This window comes from Budorcas taxicolor, chromosome 4, assembly GCF_023091745.1.
Source record: "Budorcas taxicolor isolate Tak-1 chromosome 4, Takin1.1, whole genome shotgun sequence".
Classification (NCBI taxonomy): domain Eukaryota; kingdom Metazoa; phylum Chordata; class Mammalia; order Artiodactyla; family Bovidae; genus Budorcas; species Budorcas taxicolor.
This window is the reverse complement of record NC_068913.1, coordinates 95,171,393-95,189,056: the sequence shown is the minus strand read 5'-3', so window position 1 is coordinate 95,189,056 and position 17,664 is coordinate 95,171,393. Positions and strand designations below refer to the sequence as shown.

The window sequence follows — 17,664 nt, the reverse complement described above, 5'->3', positions numbered from 1 at the left end:
TTGACAGCAAACCAGCAGGAAGAATAGCTTCTGAGGTTTTGCAGTGACCGGTGGGGATTCACAAGGGTAGGGAGATGGGGAAAGACTGGATCTGTTCCCACCATGTTGCTTCTTCACAGAATTCTCTAGGAAAAGAGCCTGTAGGGATCATCTCATAACACTGATGAGGAAACTGATTCCCATAGGGAAATGACTTGATCAACATCCTATATCCTATACCTGGCTGAGAACATAAAAGTTCTAGGAAACTGGAAGGAAAAAACTAGATGGCAAGAACCCAAAGCAGTCACTGGGAGCTGCCCAAGGCTCTGGGTTGTATCACCATGGTTAGGCAACAGCTCTCATTCCAAGCCACCCACTCCTCTGCCCCCCAAGAGCCCCTCTATATAGCCAAATCTGACCATCCAGTCACTTACTGCCCCAGAGTGAATCCGATGAACTTGTTCCTACTCATCTCCAAGAAGTGCTCAATGTCCTTCTGTCTGAGAGGATGGTGGACAGACAAATCCCAGAGAAGGGAAGAATAGCAAACCTTGAGAGAGAGAACCTTACTGGGCTCCCACCCCTCCAGATGGAAAACTGGAACAGCAAGGGAAGCCAATAAAGGGAACTCCCCACCCAGGAGTTCTAACTCACAGCCCAGCTTACTGAGCCTTGAATACACAGACCACTCCACCCTCAGCCTCCAGTGACTGGAACCCCAAAGCCCAGGGTCCTGGTGTTATCAAGCCTACCTGACCTTTGGGGTCCAGGGTAGGCCCTTGGGAAAGGCCACACGCTCAGCAGAGAGGGGTGCCTGTGAGGGTGGAGGGGGTACTAGAGGGTCCTGCTCTAGCAGGTCTAACTCTCCATCCAAAGTGCGTTCTCCATCGTTGGCAGATTCCTCTTCCTCCTCTGTGGCTGGTTCTTCAGTCTTAAAGAGATCTCTTTCGTTGTAGATGTCCAAGCTGTCCTGCTTAGTAAGGAGTTGCTGGGGGGCGAGGAGGGTGGGTAGAAGGAGAGAGGGAAGGTGTCCAGAAATCTCAGTCTGGGCATCCTTGTCTGAGACTACCCACTACCCCCAGACTGCTGACTTCAGGGAACATGGAGTAAGAACCCACCCCTAGTGAGAACTTCTTCTTCCCATCTCAACCCTACTGTCCCCACCAGGCCCAATTCCAGGACAAGCAGCTCTCTCAAGCAACCACATCTATGGCTGGGAGACAGAGCACAGATAATCCCAAAGTCACACTTAGGTTTCAGAAAACACTGATGCTTTTTTTTTTGCCTGCACTTTCCTTCCTAATTATGCTCCACTTAGGTGAACATTCAATTAATTTGCCTTCTGTGAGCATACACCAGCTGGCTGACTGAGGAAGAGGAGAACGGGAGCTTGCTGCTAGGCAGAGGGAATCGAGTTTGGAATTTTAAATCTTGTCACAGAAAGACAAAAAACACCGGGCAGAAATAGGCCAAAAAGTTAACAGTGACTGCTTCTGGTTGTTAAGATTGTAGGTGACTTTTTTTTCTCTCCCTTTTCACATTTTTATATTTGTTCTAAATTTTCTATAATGAGTAAGCATTATTTTGTCAAACAAAAAATAAAGGTTAAAAAAATATCACACTGCAGATAATGTAGACTAGATTACTGAGTGTGACTGTCTGGACCCGTCACCTGTAGTTGGTGACATCAGTTATATCAGGCAGGCGAGTTCTTGGGAGCATAGTCAGGTCTCAGCGCAAGTTGTACCTGTGACCTTCCTAGGGACGCAGACTATCTAGACCCCTAACCAGTCATTTTTAAACGTAAGCCTCTCGTTTCAAGGCCAGAGAAGAGCACGGCGGGCTCAGAGTAAAACTTCTTACTGAGAAGAAAATGACAAAGTGCCTCTACCAGGTACCTATGGCCAAGATTATACCCCAACTGTTGTTTGGCACACTAGGGAACTCCAGGCACTGAGGTCTAGGTCAATGATCCTTAGTAAGACGTGGATCTATGAAGTGATATCACAGCGTGACATCTTGACAGCCAGGACCCCATCAGGGCTTGGGGACAGAAGCCAAAGTATAGTCTCCAAGATTTCAGGTTGGTCACAGGGCTGGTCAGGGGTAGGACAGCAGAGTCATTTGCTGTTCTTTCCTAACATATCCAGAGCTGCTTAGAATCTTGACTTTTGGCCAGCCAGTGTCACAACACCAGTGTCTGCTTTAGTCCATACCCTTCGAGAACCACGGCGGCCTCGCAGTTTGGAGGGTGGAGGTGCCAGCTGAGACTCCCCCAGGTCAAGGGTGTAGGAGGGCGGGGAGGCAGCCCGCATGCTCTTCACCACCTGGATACTGTCCTCCGCCAGTGGAGGCAGGCCCAGTTCCGCCCGCTTCTGTACTTTGAGAGCCTGCAGATGCTCAAATCCACCGAGGGTAAACTGAGATTTGAATAGGAAAGGGGCAGAGAAGAGAGGAAGAAGTCAGAAGGCAAGGTCAGGGAAGTGTGGACGGAGAGAAGAGTCACAACCTCCAGTCCCCGAGACCCCCTCCTTAATTAGGAAGTAATACAACAGAAGGCAAAAAGAATGTGGTGACTGGGCCCAGTCTCAGAGGTGGCCACTATCCCTTAGAGCTGAGGGGTCAGGATAAAGTACTATTTACTGACCCAGGGCTGGAAACATCCCCAGAAATTAGGAAAGGGACTACTGAAGGCCTCCACTGGGGGATAAAAACAGGAAAATATACCCCCTTTCAAGGAATACATCTAGATACTATACACCCCTAGAGTCACTCAAGGCCTGCCCTAGGGGCTAGGTTGTTCAGCCAGTTCTGTGGGGTGGGAGCCAAAGAGGAAGAATCGGGTTGAACAATTAGTAAGAAAACTGCAACCATACACTTACAAGGACTTTGTTTTATGAAAGCAAATCCTCTATCTGGACAGAGAGCAGGCACTAAACCCTCTATTTTACAGCTAGAGAAACCGAGACACAGAGCATCGCCCAAGGTTCCTCAGTATCAACAGAGATCAGATCTCCCGCCTCTCAGCCAGTGTCCTTTCCACGAAACATTAGTTCTGTCAGGGAGAGGTGCAATAACACCCTACCTCGAAAAGTGGCATCTCCCATCAGTCCAAAAGAAAAAGGTGACCTGCCCCGAAACAGAACCTCTGATTTCTCCAGGACAGCCCTATTGCCCGTCCACTGGCTAACAGCTGCCCTGTTATTCTGCCTAGCTCCAGCCTCCTGGAATCAGACCAGAAAAAACTGTGGTGGCAGAAGGCACTGCCTATCTGATGAGACAGGAGAGGGAGAGAATCAGCCACTCACCATGACTACTTTCCAGAGCAGAAGCAGGACCTTCTTTATGGGGAAGTGGGGAGCCAGGCCACTGCAGAACTTGGTGACCATAGAGAAAAGCAGAAGGGCAAAAGGCTCCTGATTGTGTGTGGAGAAGCCTGGGAGGTATGGAGAGAGGCAAGCGAGAAAATGAAGATGAAGCCGCTGAAACCCAGTTCCTGTAACTCTGCCTCTGGACACACTGAGAAAGGCACTCACCTCCTTGCAAAGAATTTGAGGACTTGGTTCTTAGAAGGAGGCTTAGAGAGCCCCTTTGGGGACCCCTCCCCCACCACCAAGGGCAGGATAAGAGAGGTCATGGAGGTAAGATGTTTGGGGGTGGATGTCAAACTAGAAGTTAACAGTAATAAAGATACTTTCTGGCTGAGGAACTCAAACATTTTGTAGGTCACAATTCACTTTCCCACATCAACAAATGTATTTTTAAAAATCTCAAAGGCCTTCATATCTCATCCCTGACTGAGGGCAACACCAACTTATATTTTCAAGGTAAGGCACCTCATTTTTTCATGTGGGATTTGTGATGGAAGGGGAGAAGGATGATTTCCCACTTATAGGAATAAAGAAAACCAAAATGCAGATAAGATATATGAGTGGGCCTAGCTCACAGACAGAGGGGCATTCAAGCCAGGCCATCATGCCTGCCACATAGAATCTCTGTCCTGAAAGAGGGGATGTTAATTCTTATAAGAAGATGACGACAAAAGAAAACTTGTCTGTCCCTCTTGAGCAGATGCTATGCTTCCCGTCCACCCTAGGCTCCTTGCGTGCCACTTCTTACTCAATTCGGTGCGGAAGGTCTCCCGGGCTGTCCTCCACCCACAGGAGTCTGTCTCTCGCTCCAGGCGGATATTTTCCACCATTAGGTACAGGACATTCAGCAGCACCCTGAGGTTACAGAAGGGTCACAAGAGGTTCCCATGGCAGTTACCAATCTGTGGTCTGAGACCACAGGCGTGGTTTCTGTGGGGGCCCAGTCCAGCGGAATTAGGAACTTCTAGCAGTCTGGGAGCATCTGAAATCTGGGCAAAGGTTACTCATTGCTAATGATCCCCTGTTTCAATCCCGTGGGCAGCCCTACTCACCTGAGTTCTGTGCTGTCAGCAATGGAGATGGCTGGCTTCCGAAGAGCACTACTACAGGCCTGGCTGTTGCTGCCACAGGGACGAGGGAGAAAACAGGAACTCATTAGGCCTCTTTACTCCCCGTATTCCACTCTTACCACATGCACAAACATGAGTACCTGCCATTCCCTGTCCATGTAGCTAAAGAAACTGGTTTAAGGTAGAGGAGCCCATAGAATTCTTCCTGCTATCTCAGCAAATCCTTATCTACAGTGAAGACAAGAAAGGGTAGGGTCTATGATATTCACTTGTCTTAAAATCCCCACCGTGTCTAGCACTGTGCTACACACAAAACAATGCTTGGAGAATAATAAACAGAATTAACACCATCTAAAACATCTGAGTGATAGGGTGAGACAATATGAAGTCTTAGTGGCTCAGTCATGTCTGACTCTTTGCGACCCAATGGACTGGTCTGCGACCCCAGACTCCTCTGTCCATGAGATTTCCCAGGCAAGAATACTGGAGTGGGTTGCCATTTCTTTTTCAGGGGATCTTCCTGACCCAAGGATCTAACCTGGGTCTCCTGCATTGTAGGTGGATTTTTTTTAACTGTCTGAGCCACCAGGGAGTCAACATGAGGGGGTCACTAGAGTGGGAGCAGTAGATAAGGCCACCTTTGAAGCTATAACCATGGGGGAAAGAACTGGGCACAGCCATGGGAACTGGTCCCATCCCTCTGTGTCATGTTCTCAGGGAGAACAGTTTTCTTCATGGATTCCAGAGGGAGGCTGAGCTGAGGGATCTGAATGAAAAAGCAACACAGGACAGGCCCCTGAAGCCCAGCACTGAAGCTGTACATGGGGTAGAAGCTGCTGCTGAGCCCAACCTCAGGGAGGAGGACAGACTATCAGAAGGCAGGGCTGGTGGAGGGGAATTGTCAGTGGGCTCTGGACTGAAATGTGAAAAAAGGCTCTACAGTGAGGGAACCAGCTGAGGACATGAGGCAACCTTCAAGGAAGGGGGTGGCCAGCCCTCCCCGAAGGCTTCTCACTCGATTTCCATGTGGAGTAGCTCCAGGAAGGCTGAGAAGGTCCCCATCTGATAGAGCAGGAAGCAGTTGTACCTGGACCAGTGGAGCACATCGACCTCTGAGTCACATTCCCCAAAAGTGCCTAAAGGACCAGACAGGGCCACAGAGGTTGAGGGGGAGGGGGTTATCCTGGTTCTTTCCACCTTGCCCCATGATCTTAAGACTATCTTCTATCACTCTACCCAACAACTAGGTGGACAAAGGTAGGGCAGGAGCTGCCCAGAACTTCCCAGAATGAGGCAGGTGAGAGGAGAAGCAGTCTGCAGGGTGAGGTCCAATGTGCTCATAGGTGGGCAGTCTTAAGTGAGTTCCATGAGAAGGAAGTCCAGAGACAAGGATTCAAGTGCAAGTAGTTTATTTGGGAGTTGATCCCAGGAGTTATCAGTAGAGAAGTGGGGAAGTGACATAGGGAAGAGAAGGCAGCCAAGAACTCAATTCCAAGTGAGGAGAAGCTCTGGAGAACAGTATAAAACAAACAACTTGGAATCATCCCACTCAAGAGGGCTGAGGCAGTTCACCCACTAACTCCTAGCAGGTGCTAAGGAATGCACCGTATAAGGGGAGCACATGAGTCCCCCAGTACTTCTGTGGGCTGCATAGAAAGCCCTCAGGCAAAAAGATGAAGGGACTGGCAGCTGGAACTTGGCCAAGACACCAGACCCAAGAGATAGGGCTGGGCACTGCCTTGTTTGCTACAGTTTTTCCTTCGCCAGATACCTTTCTTTCCTCTCCATTTATGATTTTTTTTTTTAGTTTTTTTTTTTAAGCTTCTAACTAGTTGGTTCTGCCAACAGCCCTGTTATTTATGATCTCAGGGCTTTCTTTTACCACTTCAGCTAAGCTATTTCATTTCTCTTTCCAGCACCTGGCTCACAGGTGCCTTCTGGGACGCTTTTATCAGTTAATCTCACCGAGCTCTGATCATCTCAGTGACCAATCACTCACAGCATCCCCTCCTGATGTTGTGTTGGCTTGGACCATGTAAACGCCAGTGAGAAACAATGTAAATTGGTGGCATCCCCCCTTGCATCCCCTGTCAGAGCCAGGCCACACCTGAAGAAAGCTCAGCTAGTGGTGGTACACTGTCAGCTCTGGCCACAGTGACCCTCTCTATAAACAATTATAGCCCAGGTTAAGGAAAAAAGAACCCTGTAAGAAATCCTGGCACTCCTGGAAAGATAAAGGTTGATTCCAAGGGATCCAGAGCAGGATCTACCACTATCTCCCCTTCACGTAAGTACAAGGCTACTCCTACTACACGACACGATTGTCCTCGAAAGGCAGGGACCTAGCTTTCCCAGCATGACTTGCGTCATCCTAGCCCTGACAACACCATCTCTCTCCCCAGTCTCCACCCCTCTCAAGTTGGCAAAGGTGGCTGCTCACCTTGGGCCAGGTAGAGAACAGCTCGGGCCACCTTCAGTCTCCGTTCCCTACTGACCACCTCCAGCCGGTCTAGGAGTCCCATCACATAGGCCTTCTGGGCATCTTCCTCCAACTCCAGCCACTCCTCACCCTGCACTGGGGACAGAAGGACATAGAGATGCAGTGTCAGCTGTTGCCTCCCCTTCTTGGAAAGGCTTCTGAGAATGTATGCACCTCTGATGCCAGCCCCCACCAATAAATTCTTCTCTTCAAAAGCTTTACTGAGCTGACAAAGAATAAGGAATGGGAAAAGTAAGAAACCACATGTTCTTGCCTGAACCCACTCTATAGCCTCGTCTTCCTCCACACCCCCTCTATCTGTCTTTCCTCAGGACTTCCCTCTGTCTCCCTACGTATCCAATTCCTATACATCGTTACAAGTTCAGTACAAAATCACCTCTTTTCCACTAATGCTCCAGCCAGAAGCTTTGCCCATGATACTTTTTACTTCTCTAATGACACTACTCATTTTCCTCTTGGCCTCAGCTAGTTTCATGACGTACACATTTCCCCTCGGCTATCTAACTATAATTTCTTTGAAGATACTGTAAATTTACCTCTACCCTTGCCTCCTGCATCTCTGGCACAAATTGGATACTCACCACACATGTGCTGAGCTGAACACTGAATTGACACTGACCAAGTAAGGAAATGGAGGTCTGAGTGGGTCACAGTGTGGGCACATGAAATTGTTACTTCTGATGGTATCGGGAGTGAGGCAGAGTGGAGATGGGTTGAACACTAAGGTCAAAGGCCAGGCTGGGCACAGGGTTACTAGTCTGAGTGGGTCACAGTGTGGGCACATGAAATTGTTACTTCTGATGGTATCGGGAGTGAGGCAGAGTGGAGATGGGTTGAACACTAAGGCCAAAGGCCAGGCCGGGCACAGGGTTACTAGGTAACAGGACAGCAGTCCAGCAACATCTCCTCACTCCTTTGACATCAGGAAAGGCCCCAGATCAGGCTTCTCTTGCTTCCACTCTGTGACTTCTCTACTTGATACAGAAAACCCATATGCAAGAAGGAATAGAGAAATTACGTGGCTGTGGAGAGGAGAAAGGATCATACTTTATTTTAGGCTTTTTCTAGATCAGCCTGGGATATCACAGAAAAAGCAGATCTCAATGAATAAGGATCTGGGATCACCTTGGGTCTTGAAATCCTCTTCAAAGCACCTCCTGTTAGTGGTAAATTCTGGGTTTTCAGTGTAGCTGTACAATTCTGTGGCAGGAAAGAGAGGACAGAATCATAAACATTTAGCAGATCTTCACAGAAGGGGCCTGGGATGGAGACAGTGGCATGAAAGAGCTAAAGCTTCCAACACGTTCCTGTGTCCAATTCAATCCAGAGCCAACTTCCTCCTTTTCGGAGGTTAAAAATAGCCACTTGTGTCCCTGGGTGATTAAAGCATCAAACCTGTCCTCCTCCTGCCAGCTGGCTGCTACGGCAGAGAAGGCAGCCTTCGACATTTGTTGAGGGCCAGGAGGAGGGCTGGGACAGAGAAGGTTTAATGTCATCATTCCTGTTTCTTAGGGCTGCATCCTTTTCTGCTTGTCAAGCTAGACTGGAACTATCTTGTCTCTAGGGAAAAAGCGGACAATACAACTCCTGAAATTTAGATGCCAGATCCTTGTGCCATTCAAGGAGCCAGGGTGAGGGCTGGAGAGGATGTAAATATTAGAGGGCTCTTTGGGGTTGGAGCCAGTTCATTCTCTCCCTGTGGAGTTTCCTCGAAAGGTATAGAAGTTTACATTCCCGCCCACTGCCACCTGGGCAGAAACAGCATCAAACCATGTACAAGCAGCTTTGATTGTCAAAGGGCCGCCTGTGCCCAGGAAAATCTAGTGAAAATCTTTGCTGGCAATAGCCTCTCAATACAAAATACAGAGAGCTTTTGAGAAAAAAAAAACACCCTTTCACACCTATACATGCTCACATCAGAATACTTCATCAGTACTCTTGTCTTACAGAGGATGAAGAAGTAGTCATTAGGTCAAGAGATGCTTCCTCAAAACTGTTCCCTAAGAGGCTGGCTGGAAATTTAACTAGGTCACAGATAATTCACAAAGCAAGAGACATTCACTTATGTTCTAGCCGGCTGTCTTACTGGTCAAGAAATACCTTGTCTGGGAGCCAGGGCTTTTGCATTCTGAGTTCCAGAGTCCTAGAGTGACCAGAAGCAAATCTCAGCTCTGATTGTGAAATTCTTCAGTCATTAGTGAGTAGTGTAGATTTATATTTTTTAAGAGTAGGGCACAAACCAACTCAAAAAAGGGAGAAAGGCTCTTAGGTGCTGACCTTTGCTTTTGTCTTATTTTTAAATTTTAGATCATGAACTTTCATACTGTACAGGTAAATATAGAATGCATAAAAGACACTGTGTTTATCTCTTCAGATTAAAAAAGTGTTGAAACTTGTCATATCTGTTTCAGACATCTAAAGCCCCTTCTTCCTCCCTGGTCTTATTTCCCTCTCTAGAGATAACCACTATGATGAAACTGGTGTGTATGCTTCACATGCCTATTTTTATACTTTTAGTATATGTGTACATGCCTGTCAACAACACATGATATTATTCTTTTTTAAAAGCTTTTACCCAAGTGGTATCATATTGTATGAATTATTTTTCCTTAGGAGTGTTTTTATTTTTCCTTAGGAGTGTTTTTATTTTTCCTTAGGAGCATTTTTTATTAAGTTTTTCAAGATTTTACATGAAAAGCAGTGTGATGAACAGATCCATTCATTTAACTGACACGGTTCTCAATCAAGTGTGCAAGCAGACGTCTAAAAACATCTTTAGACTTGTGTGTTTAAGCAGTTTTTCCCCCCTTGTTTCTAGTTGTTTACTCTCATAACAATGCTTTAAGTTAGAGGATAATTACTTTACAATATTGTGATGGTTTTTGCCATATATCAACATGAATCAGCATTAGGTATTTAAGCAGTTTTCTGGATGCATGTATAAATTATTTTGTCACTGTTTCTTCTACCCCTCAACATATTTCTCATATTTATTGACATTGAAGCATACTAATACAGATCAATTATTTTAATGACTATACAGTAGCTAATATATTGATATACTACAGTTTATCTATTCCCCTAAGTTGTTTTCAGTTGTTTCCAATGATGACAATAAACATCTTTGTAAGTGTTTTCTTGGGCTCAAGAGTTTCTTTTACAGTGTACCAGAGTTGTTGGGTCATAATATGTATGAATTCAACTTTGCTAGATATGACCAAAACTGCTTTCCAATTTTATACTCTGTTCCTGCATGCCAAGCAATGTATAAAATGTATAAAAAGTACTCACTTCTCTGCACCTTCACCATCCCCAGACTTTTAAATTTTGCATCTGATTTTTTTTTTTTTTTTTGCTGTGCCAAGTCTTAGTTGTGGCATGTGGGATCTAATTCCCTGACCAGGGAGTAAACCTGGGCCCCTGCATTGGGAACTCAGAGTCTTAGTCACTGGACCAGCAGGGAATCACCAGGGAAGTCCCTGATGATTGCTGAATAATACCTCATCATTTTGCTTCTCCCTATTTCCTAACATAATTAACTGAATATCTTTTCATATATTTATTGACCATATGGTTTTCTAGTCTGTGAATTCCTATTCATATTCTTTGACCATTTATCTATTGTCTCTATTGGATTTCTCTGTGTATTCATATTCTGGATTCTAATCCTTTGATGTTGTTGGTTATTAAACTTAGCTCTCTATTTCTGTCACTCATCACAAAATTTGTTCCCTATTCTTATTCACAAGAACTTTTTGAAAGTGTCTCTTTTCTCTGAAAAAGCATGTCTTAAAGTGTCACTTCCATGTGACAGAGTATTTAACATTCACACCATTTCTACCCAAAGCTTGTTTATTAATAACTGGCATGTATAGCACGTGTAACATGGAGGCCCTTACTGCAGGGAGATCATGTTTAGCTTAAGCTGAAAATCCAGGCAGAGAGAAGCAGCCCAGCATTAAAAGAAGAATGTGATCACTTAACTCCAGCTCAGAAACATTGAAACAGAACTCCACTGTGATGGATACAGGTGATATGTCCAGCCTTGCTCAGCTGGCCAGTTGTCTATAGAGATTTTCTTTAGACATTGCTGAGACCTTAGTAAGAGGCAGGTATTAGAGGAAGGGGGCGAGATGGAGGTAGAAAAGGACAAAAAGATGGAATGGGAAAGAAATGGAGAGGGTGGCAGAAAGAAGGGGGCACACAAAGATGGGGTGAACACAGGAAGACAAAGAAAGGAGCAATGTGGAGACAGTGGAGAGAAAACAGATTTGAAAGTGCACCCAAAGAAAATAAAGAAGGGTGAGCAGAAAAGAGTGATAGAATGAAGACTGGAGGATACCATACACAGCCAAGAAGCATTCACAGGAAGAAATGTGAAAGCAAACAAAGAGAGATTTACCACTGGAGGCTGGAGAGAAATGGGAATGTGGAGAACAGACTTTGTTCCACAGTCACTTGCTGAGAATAGACAAGCTGCCAGGGGACGTCACAGGCATCTTTGCTCTCCTCCTGGCCACCCCTCCACTCTACAGAGACCCATCTACCTCCTACCTGACAACTCTGCTGCGTGCCCATCTGCATCTCCATACTCAAATTCCAGGGTGGGGCAGTCCACAGAGCCCTGTAATGGAGAAATCTTTGCGGTAACTTGGGAAAAGGGTTGACCAAAAGGAGCTTATACCCTCATTTCATCATCTTCCTCTCTTGGAGGTCAAGGTTAGATCAAGAAGACAACTAGCAGAGTTCCATCTGGGCCTTTCAGCCAGGAAATACCACCCCCCGCCCCCCACCACCTCAAGCCAAAGCTAGAAGCTCAGTGCAGGGTTGGGCTGAAGATTCCTATACAGAATCAGAAACTCTGGGCAAAGGCCCAGGATCATGAACAAATATGAAAGCTACAATCTGTGCCGTATCTGATCTATATAAACACAGAACTGAAGAACATCTAGCTGATCTCTAGAAAGACAAGACGGATGAAAACCGAAGAGGTAAACTGGATTCTGACTTCAGCTCTCTGTCATTAACCCATTGTATGATTTTGAGATCATTCTATGGATCGCAGTTCCTCATCTATAAAAAGAGGTACTTCAGCTCCAATATTCTGCAGTTTTAGGATTCTCAAATAAGGTAGCATTTCTACTTCAAACTGTATTAAAGGCTAGATTGTCTATGACGTATGTATAAATCTATAATCCCATTTTAAAAGTATTTTTAATATAATCCTCCCTCCTAATCTCTTTAAACATTTCAGGGTATTGCCTACCAATATATTAACAAACATGAATTTTTAAAATGTTGAATTTCACCTCTTGTCACATACTCTGTTATACATTATGTGATCTTGAACAAGTTACTTAAGTTCTTTGTGCCTCAGTGTGGTATAAAAGATATCCTTGGTCTTTGCCCCCTCACCCTACTCCCTGGTACAGAGCTCCTAAAACCTTTGGAATTTTCTGAGTGATGGGAGTGTCTATTATTCATCCCTGTCAACCATACCTGAGTTTATACTAATGAGGTGACTCGCAGTGAGAGTTTCAAAAAAGGGGCTCCAAAGAGGGGAAAAGACTGGAGACTGAGTTTCATCAAGTGGCCAATGGCTTAACTAACCAGGGCTAGGTAACCAAACTCCATATAAAACCCCTGAAACAATGAGGTTTGGGCACACCAGTGTGCTAGGAGGGTAACGCACCAGAGAGGGCATGGAAATTCCGTACCACTCCACCACACCTTGTCCTATGCCTCTCTTCATTATGTTGTTCCTGAGTTGTACCCTTTATAATACAATTGGAGGCATAAACACAGCACTTTTCTGAGTTCTGTGAGCTGCTTTAGCAACCCGAGAGGGACAGTCACGGTGACCCCTGAATTTGTAGTTGGCCAAGCAAAAGTGCAGGTAGTTTGGGGATCCAACTGTGGCTAGCATCTGACCCTTAACTTGTGGGCTCTGTGCTAACTACAGGTACTGTCAGAACTGAATTGGTATCAGGCAATTGTTGGAAAATGACATTCAGTTTTCTCATCTGTAAAACAAGGATAATTCATAGTGTCATTGTAAGAACTAAAATGACTTAATACAGGAAAAGCATTTAGCACACCAGCCAGCACTTGGTAGCACTATATAGATGGTTACTCTACTTAGAATTTTACTTATTCTGCTTACAATTTTAATATTATAAAGGCATTTTTCTCATATTATTATAATTTTCCCTTTAAACAGCAAAGTGAGGAGTTCCCTGATAGCCTAGTGGTTAGGATTCAGCACTTTCATTGTCATCATCCAGGTTCAATTCCTGGTCCGGGAACTGAGATCCTGCAAGCCACATGGCATGGCTAAAAATCAAAAAGAATTAAAAATAAATAATAAGCAGTTTAGTGCACAAATTTCTACTGGCTTACTTAATCAATTCTCTATTGTTGAACATTTGTTTTTATTTTTTCTTTACATGTGGCTGTAATACATGTATACATTTTTTCATATTTATGATCTTCTCTAAGGATAGATTCTTATAAAGGGAATTAATGCATCACACCATCTTAATATTTGTATGATTCTTTGTACATGTCAAGTTGTTTTCCAAAACCACTTTGTCAACTTACACTTCCAACTAGGCGATTTGTGTTTAAATCTGCTATAGCAAAGAGTTCCAAACTTCTGTATTATAGAGACCAATAAGAAAAAAAATGGTAGACAGTGGGGAATGACATAAGATTTTGATGTTTTATTTTGCTAAGCAGAAACTTTAAAAAATCTCTTAAAATACACATATGTATTTTTTTAAAAACTGTTTAATACCCCCCAAATGGAAAGGTCAAAATATCAGCATGAGTCATTAAAAGCAGTGTTTTTCAAGCTTTTTTGACTGTAAGTCAAAGCATAAGTAAATTTTACATCATGTCTCAACACACACAAAACCGGAACAAAAGATTAACAAAATATTTACCACTACTATCTGTGATACACTACTATTTCCTATTTATCTATTTCCTAAAAAAAAAATTGGTCTCAACTCACAGATTACTCCCTATATTTGGAAAAACATCATTTTAAATTACACACATCTTTAAATTTAATGTACTGAATTACATTTTATGGAAAACTTACTTCAGTGTCTTGAATTTTCCTCATTTTGCTACAAATCAGTTAAACTTTGTCAAGGTCTTTGGGACCCAATTAAACCAAGGAATCTGGTTGTAAAAGGCCTGAAGTGAATCCTCTGGTTAGGTTAAGAATCTTTTTATGAAGCAAACAATCATTCTCTAGCTTCCTTTTAAGGTTAGGATATCTATACACTAAGCCACTGGGAAAGGGTAGGTCAACGGTGCCCCTATAAACACAGTGATGTACGAGGCTCTCTTGTGCCAACAGTAATTCTCTTCAGGTAATTCTTAAAGCTCTAGAGAGGAAAGAAAATCATCTCCCCCAAAACTGTCTTCCACAGATATGCGAAAGGAGGGAAGGAAGGAAAAGCAGATGGTCATCTTTCTGAGAGTCAAGCAGAGTGTGGTACCCAGGCTTTGTAGCGACAGGGGATATACTGACAGGTAAGTGCGGCTCTCCTGCTGCAGCGAGAGGTGAAGGAAAGCTCATATTTCCAGCCAGCCTTTGGGCAGGCAAGAGCTAGGAGGGAGAGGATCACTACAGTTATTGACCGCCACATGAAAAGTGCACCTGCAGACAATCAGGAGGCAAACAGCGGTGCAGGTGGAAAGCTGAGGCTCTGGAAACGGAATTCCCCGGCAAGAGTAAAGGACCATCAGAGCCTTTTCCGGAAGGGAGACTTGATCAGTAGGGAAGGGCCTCCTGGTACAAGAGGAGTTTTAATTCACCACAGAACACATCATTCTGAAATTGTTTTACTCACTCCCACATTGTCTGTCTCTCTACCTCCACAAGAAATGTTAGCTCCAAAGGGCAAAGACTTTGTCTTGTATACTGCTGTACCCCTAGCACCTAAAATGGTGCTGAGCATATGGAGAGGACTCAATAATTGTGAATAAAAGACTCACCTCCCCATGCTTCACCTCACCTCCAAAAAGCCATTTGAACAAGAATAACGTCTCTGTAGGGGAAGGAGGCACAGGGTGCCCTAAAGACCAGATTCATACTGAGGCAGGGAGGGAGACGACACGATGCATAAAACCTTGATCTAGTATGGCAGGATGGCTGAGCTCTGCCTCTGTAAGGTAGTGTCACTTCAGGCCAGTCTTTCTACCAATTCCACTTCTCTCTCCTAAAAAATGGATGCTTGTCAGTATCGAAATAGAAAGCATTTGTGAAATCCCGTTGGAACTGAAATATAATTCAAATGGTAAACCGTGGACTGGGATGCCTAAGACCTGGCTTCTAGTACCAGTTCTGTCCCTTGATGATGGAAACATAGCACTAAGGGCTACTATGTGCTAACCCACTACATGCACTGCGCCTGCACTAATTAAACATTTCACATCAATTTATCTCATTTTGACTTTATCACAACCTTCAGAGGTAGGTAGTATTAACCTCATTTTACAGACGGGGAAACTGGAGCTCAGAGGTTGGCAAATTGACAGAAGTCAAGTGGAGAGTAGATGGCAGGGCTGGGATTCAAAACCTCAAAAACCTGGTCTGACTGACCCCAAAGCCTGGTACTCCTGGCCACTGTGCCGGATGTATGATCTTGGGCAAGCTACTACTGTCTCCCACTTCTGTAAGAGCAGGGCTGAAACCAGGTGATCTCTACAGACCCTTTCACGTCTGACATCTTGCGGTCTGTTCTGATTCCCGGCTCAGATCCAGTTCTACTCTTGGCTACTTGATGCAAACTGGCTGGATGAAGGGGGTTGGAGAGGTGATGTTAATTCACTCCTTTCATCCTCCTAGTTAGGATTTAAGAACAGAGAACATTTACACTCCTATCTGTGGGTCTGTATCCTGGGGTAGGTCCACCCACTCGCTCTGGAACTGGCCCGCCTGACTCCTGTCTCATTATAACCCTTACGGGGGAGGGGTCCTGATCCCATGGAAAGCGCTCCCTCCAGGGCCAGCCAGCACACGGGGTTAACGGGAAGGGCCGAAGTCCCACGGCTCCTCTGATCGGCGCGGGGAGCCTCGGAGTGGGAGGGCGGCGCCCCTCCGCCTGGACGCCGGCCCCTCTTCACTGCGGCGGGGATCGGGCCTCCCACCCCTCAGGCCAGTCCCTTCACCACTCCGCGCCTGTTTCCTCCGCTACAAACCAGCCTGACGAATTCCCACTTCAGGGGGCTACAGCGATGAAGCGAGATAAATATCTGAAAGTATCTGGGACACTGGATATCACGCTCTATCTTCGCGAACCCAAAGGGGAGGCTAGAGGGCCGGGAAGCCCCCGACCCGCAGCAGGAGACGGACGGAGAGGGTCAGGGGCTGCAAAGCCGGGAGTTCATTCAGGCTGCGGTTGGCCCCGCAGGTGCCTGCTTTGAGAAGCGGCTCAGGGCGCGCCGGGGGCTCCGGACGGCGGAGGGGGACGCGGCCGAAGCACCTCAGCCACCGCTTCCCGCCCCGAGTGTCTCCCGGCCCTAACTGAAAGCCCTCCGGGCTCCTCACCTCCGACTCCCGCCGTTGGCTTCTGAATGCTTCCCGGCCCTTAGGCGCCGCCGGCTTCCCTTTCCCGCCGCCGTTGCCGTTGCCATTAGTTGGCGGGCTCCCAGCCCCGGGCGCCGCGGGGTCCTCCATGCCGCTCCAGTCAGCAGTCCCCCTTTGCCTCTCTGCGCTCTCTGCCCCGGGCGACCCCGCCGCCGCCGCGCGCTGGAAGCCCGGCCCCGCCCCTCCACAACGATTGGCTGCGACCGTCATCCGCAGCCCCGCCCCACAGCGCGATTGGCTGTTACACCTCGCCGAGCGGGACTTGGAGGTGGTGGGGGGCTCATTCAAGGGATTTTTCTCCCCCTCACCTTTTTTCCTCAGTCCTGCGGCGTTACTGGTAAGCCTGACACTCCTGTGTCTGTTCCCAGCTCCACCTCCCAAATCCTGGGCCTTGAGCTTTAGCAGATTAGCTCTACTTCTCACTTGGTGTCCCTCAGCCCCCACCCACTCCCAAATAGGTATCTTTTCGGGGAGCTGTAGTCTCCGCCTCCTGCTTCACTGCAGTGTCAGTTTCCCCAGTATGACAGACCTCTGCCCCCCTAAATCCTGGTTCCTGAATACGTCCCAAATCCCGCTTCAGTCTAAGGGGAGGGATGGCACCAATGGCTGGTCAAGGATACTGCAGGAAACCAGGGACTCTCTCTCAGGCAAACTCATTCCACTTGGAGTGAGGGCTTGACTGGGAGATTGGGGGTTGAGGGATGGGGTTGGGAGTTTTCACTTTACTGAAATTTCTGGTGCCTTACCGAGTTGTTCCTGGCCATCTGCCTTTCTCAGCTGAAGGCGAGTATCTTTCTCCGGGTGTGAGCTAGGGAGTAAATGTTGATTGGAGAGCAAGCCCCTACCCTAACCTGTTCCCCAGTCCTTTCCTTCATTCTAGGATCCTTCTAAGGGCTGTTACCTGGGGCAGATGAGGCTGTGTGGTTTGCCCACTTTAGAATTTACCTAAAAAGCATCTAATTGTAAATATGTATGCAATCTGGGATGGTGATAGAAGCCCCAAATGAGCAGCCAGAGGGGAATAGGTGGAATTGGAGGAGGGGGGTTGTTGAACTGCCACTATGTTCCGGACATTGCACTTGACTCTGCAGATCTATCATACCTCTCTGACAGGTTTTCATTAATCCAATACTACTG

The 17,664-nt window shown here is 46.3% G+C and overlaps 1 protein-coding gene across 5 annotated transcripts in view; it reads right to left on the bottom strand.

Moving 5' to 3' along the window:
- The window catches only part of STRIP2 (striatin interacting protein 2), a 47,134-nt gene extending 30,490 nt beyond the window's left edge, over positions 1–16,644 (bottom strand). For 2 of the 5 annotated variants that reach the window (XM_052638539.1, XM_052638541.1), the window contains exons 1-11: positions 16,489–16,644; positions 11,478–11,547; positions 8,049–8,123; positions 6,864–6,998; positions 5,439–5,559; positions 4,411–4,474; positions 4,102–4,213; positions 3,291–3,418; positions 2,199–2,402; positions 735–970; positions 417–482 (exon numbers count right to left, since the gene is read on the bottom strand). In XM_052638539.1, coding sequence (XP_052494499.1) covers positions 417–482; positions 735–970; positions 2,199–2,402; positions 3,291–3,418; positions 4,102–4,213; positions 4,411–4,474; positions 5,439–5,559; positions 6,864–6,998; positions 8,049–8,123; positions 11,478–11,547; positions 16,489–16,617 — 1,340 coding nt within the window. In that variant the 5' untranslated portion in view covers positions 16,618–16,644. Of the gene's footprint in view, positions 1–416; positions 483–734; positions 971–2,198; positions 2,403–3,290; positions 3,419–4,101; positions 4,214–4,405; positions 4,475–5,438; positions 5,560–6,863; positions 6,999–8,048; positions 8,124–11,477; positions 11,548–16,488 lie in introns of all 5 variants that reach the window. The other 3 variants (XM_052638540.1, XM_052638542.1, XM_052638543.1) reach the window with 3 other exon arrangements.
- Positions 16,645–17,664: the final 1,020 nt, after the last annotated feature.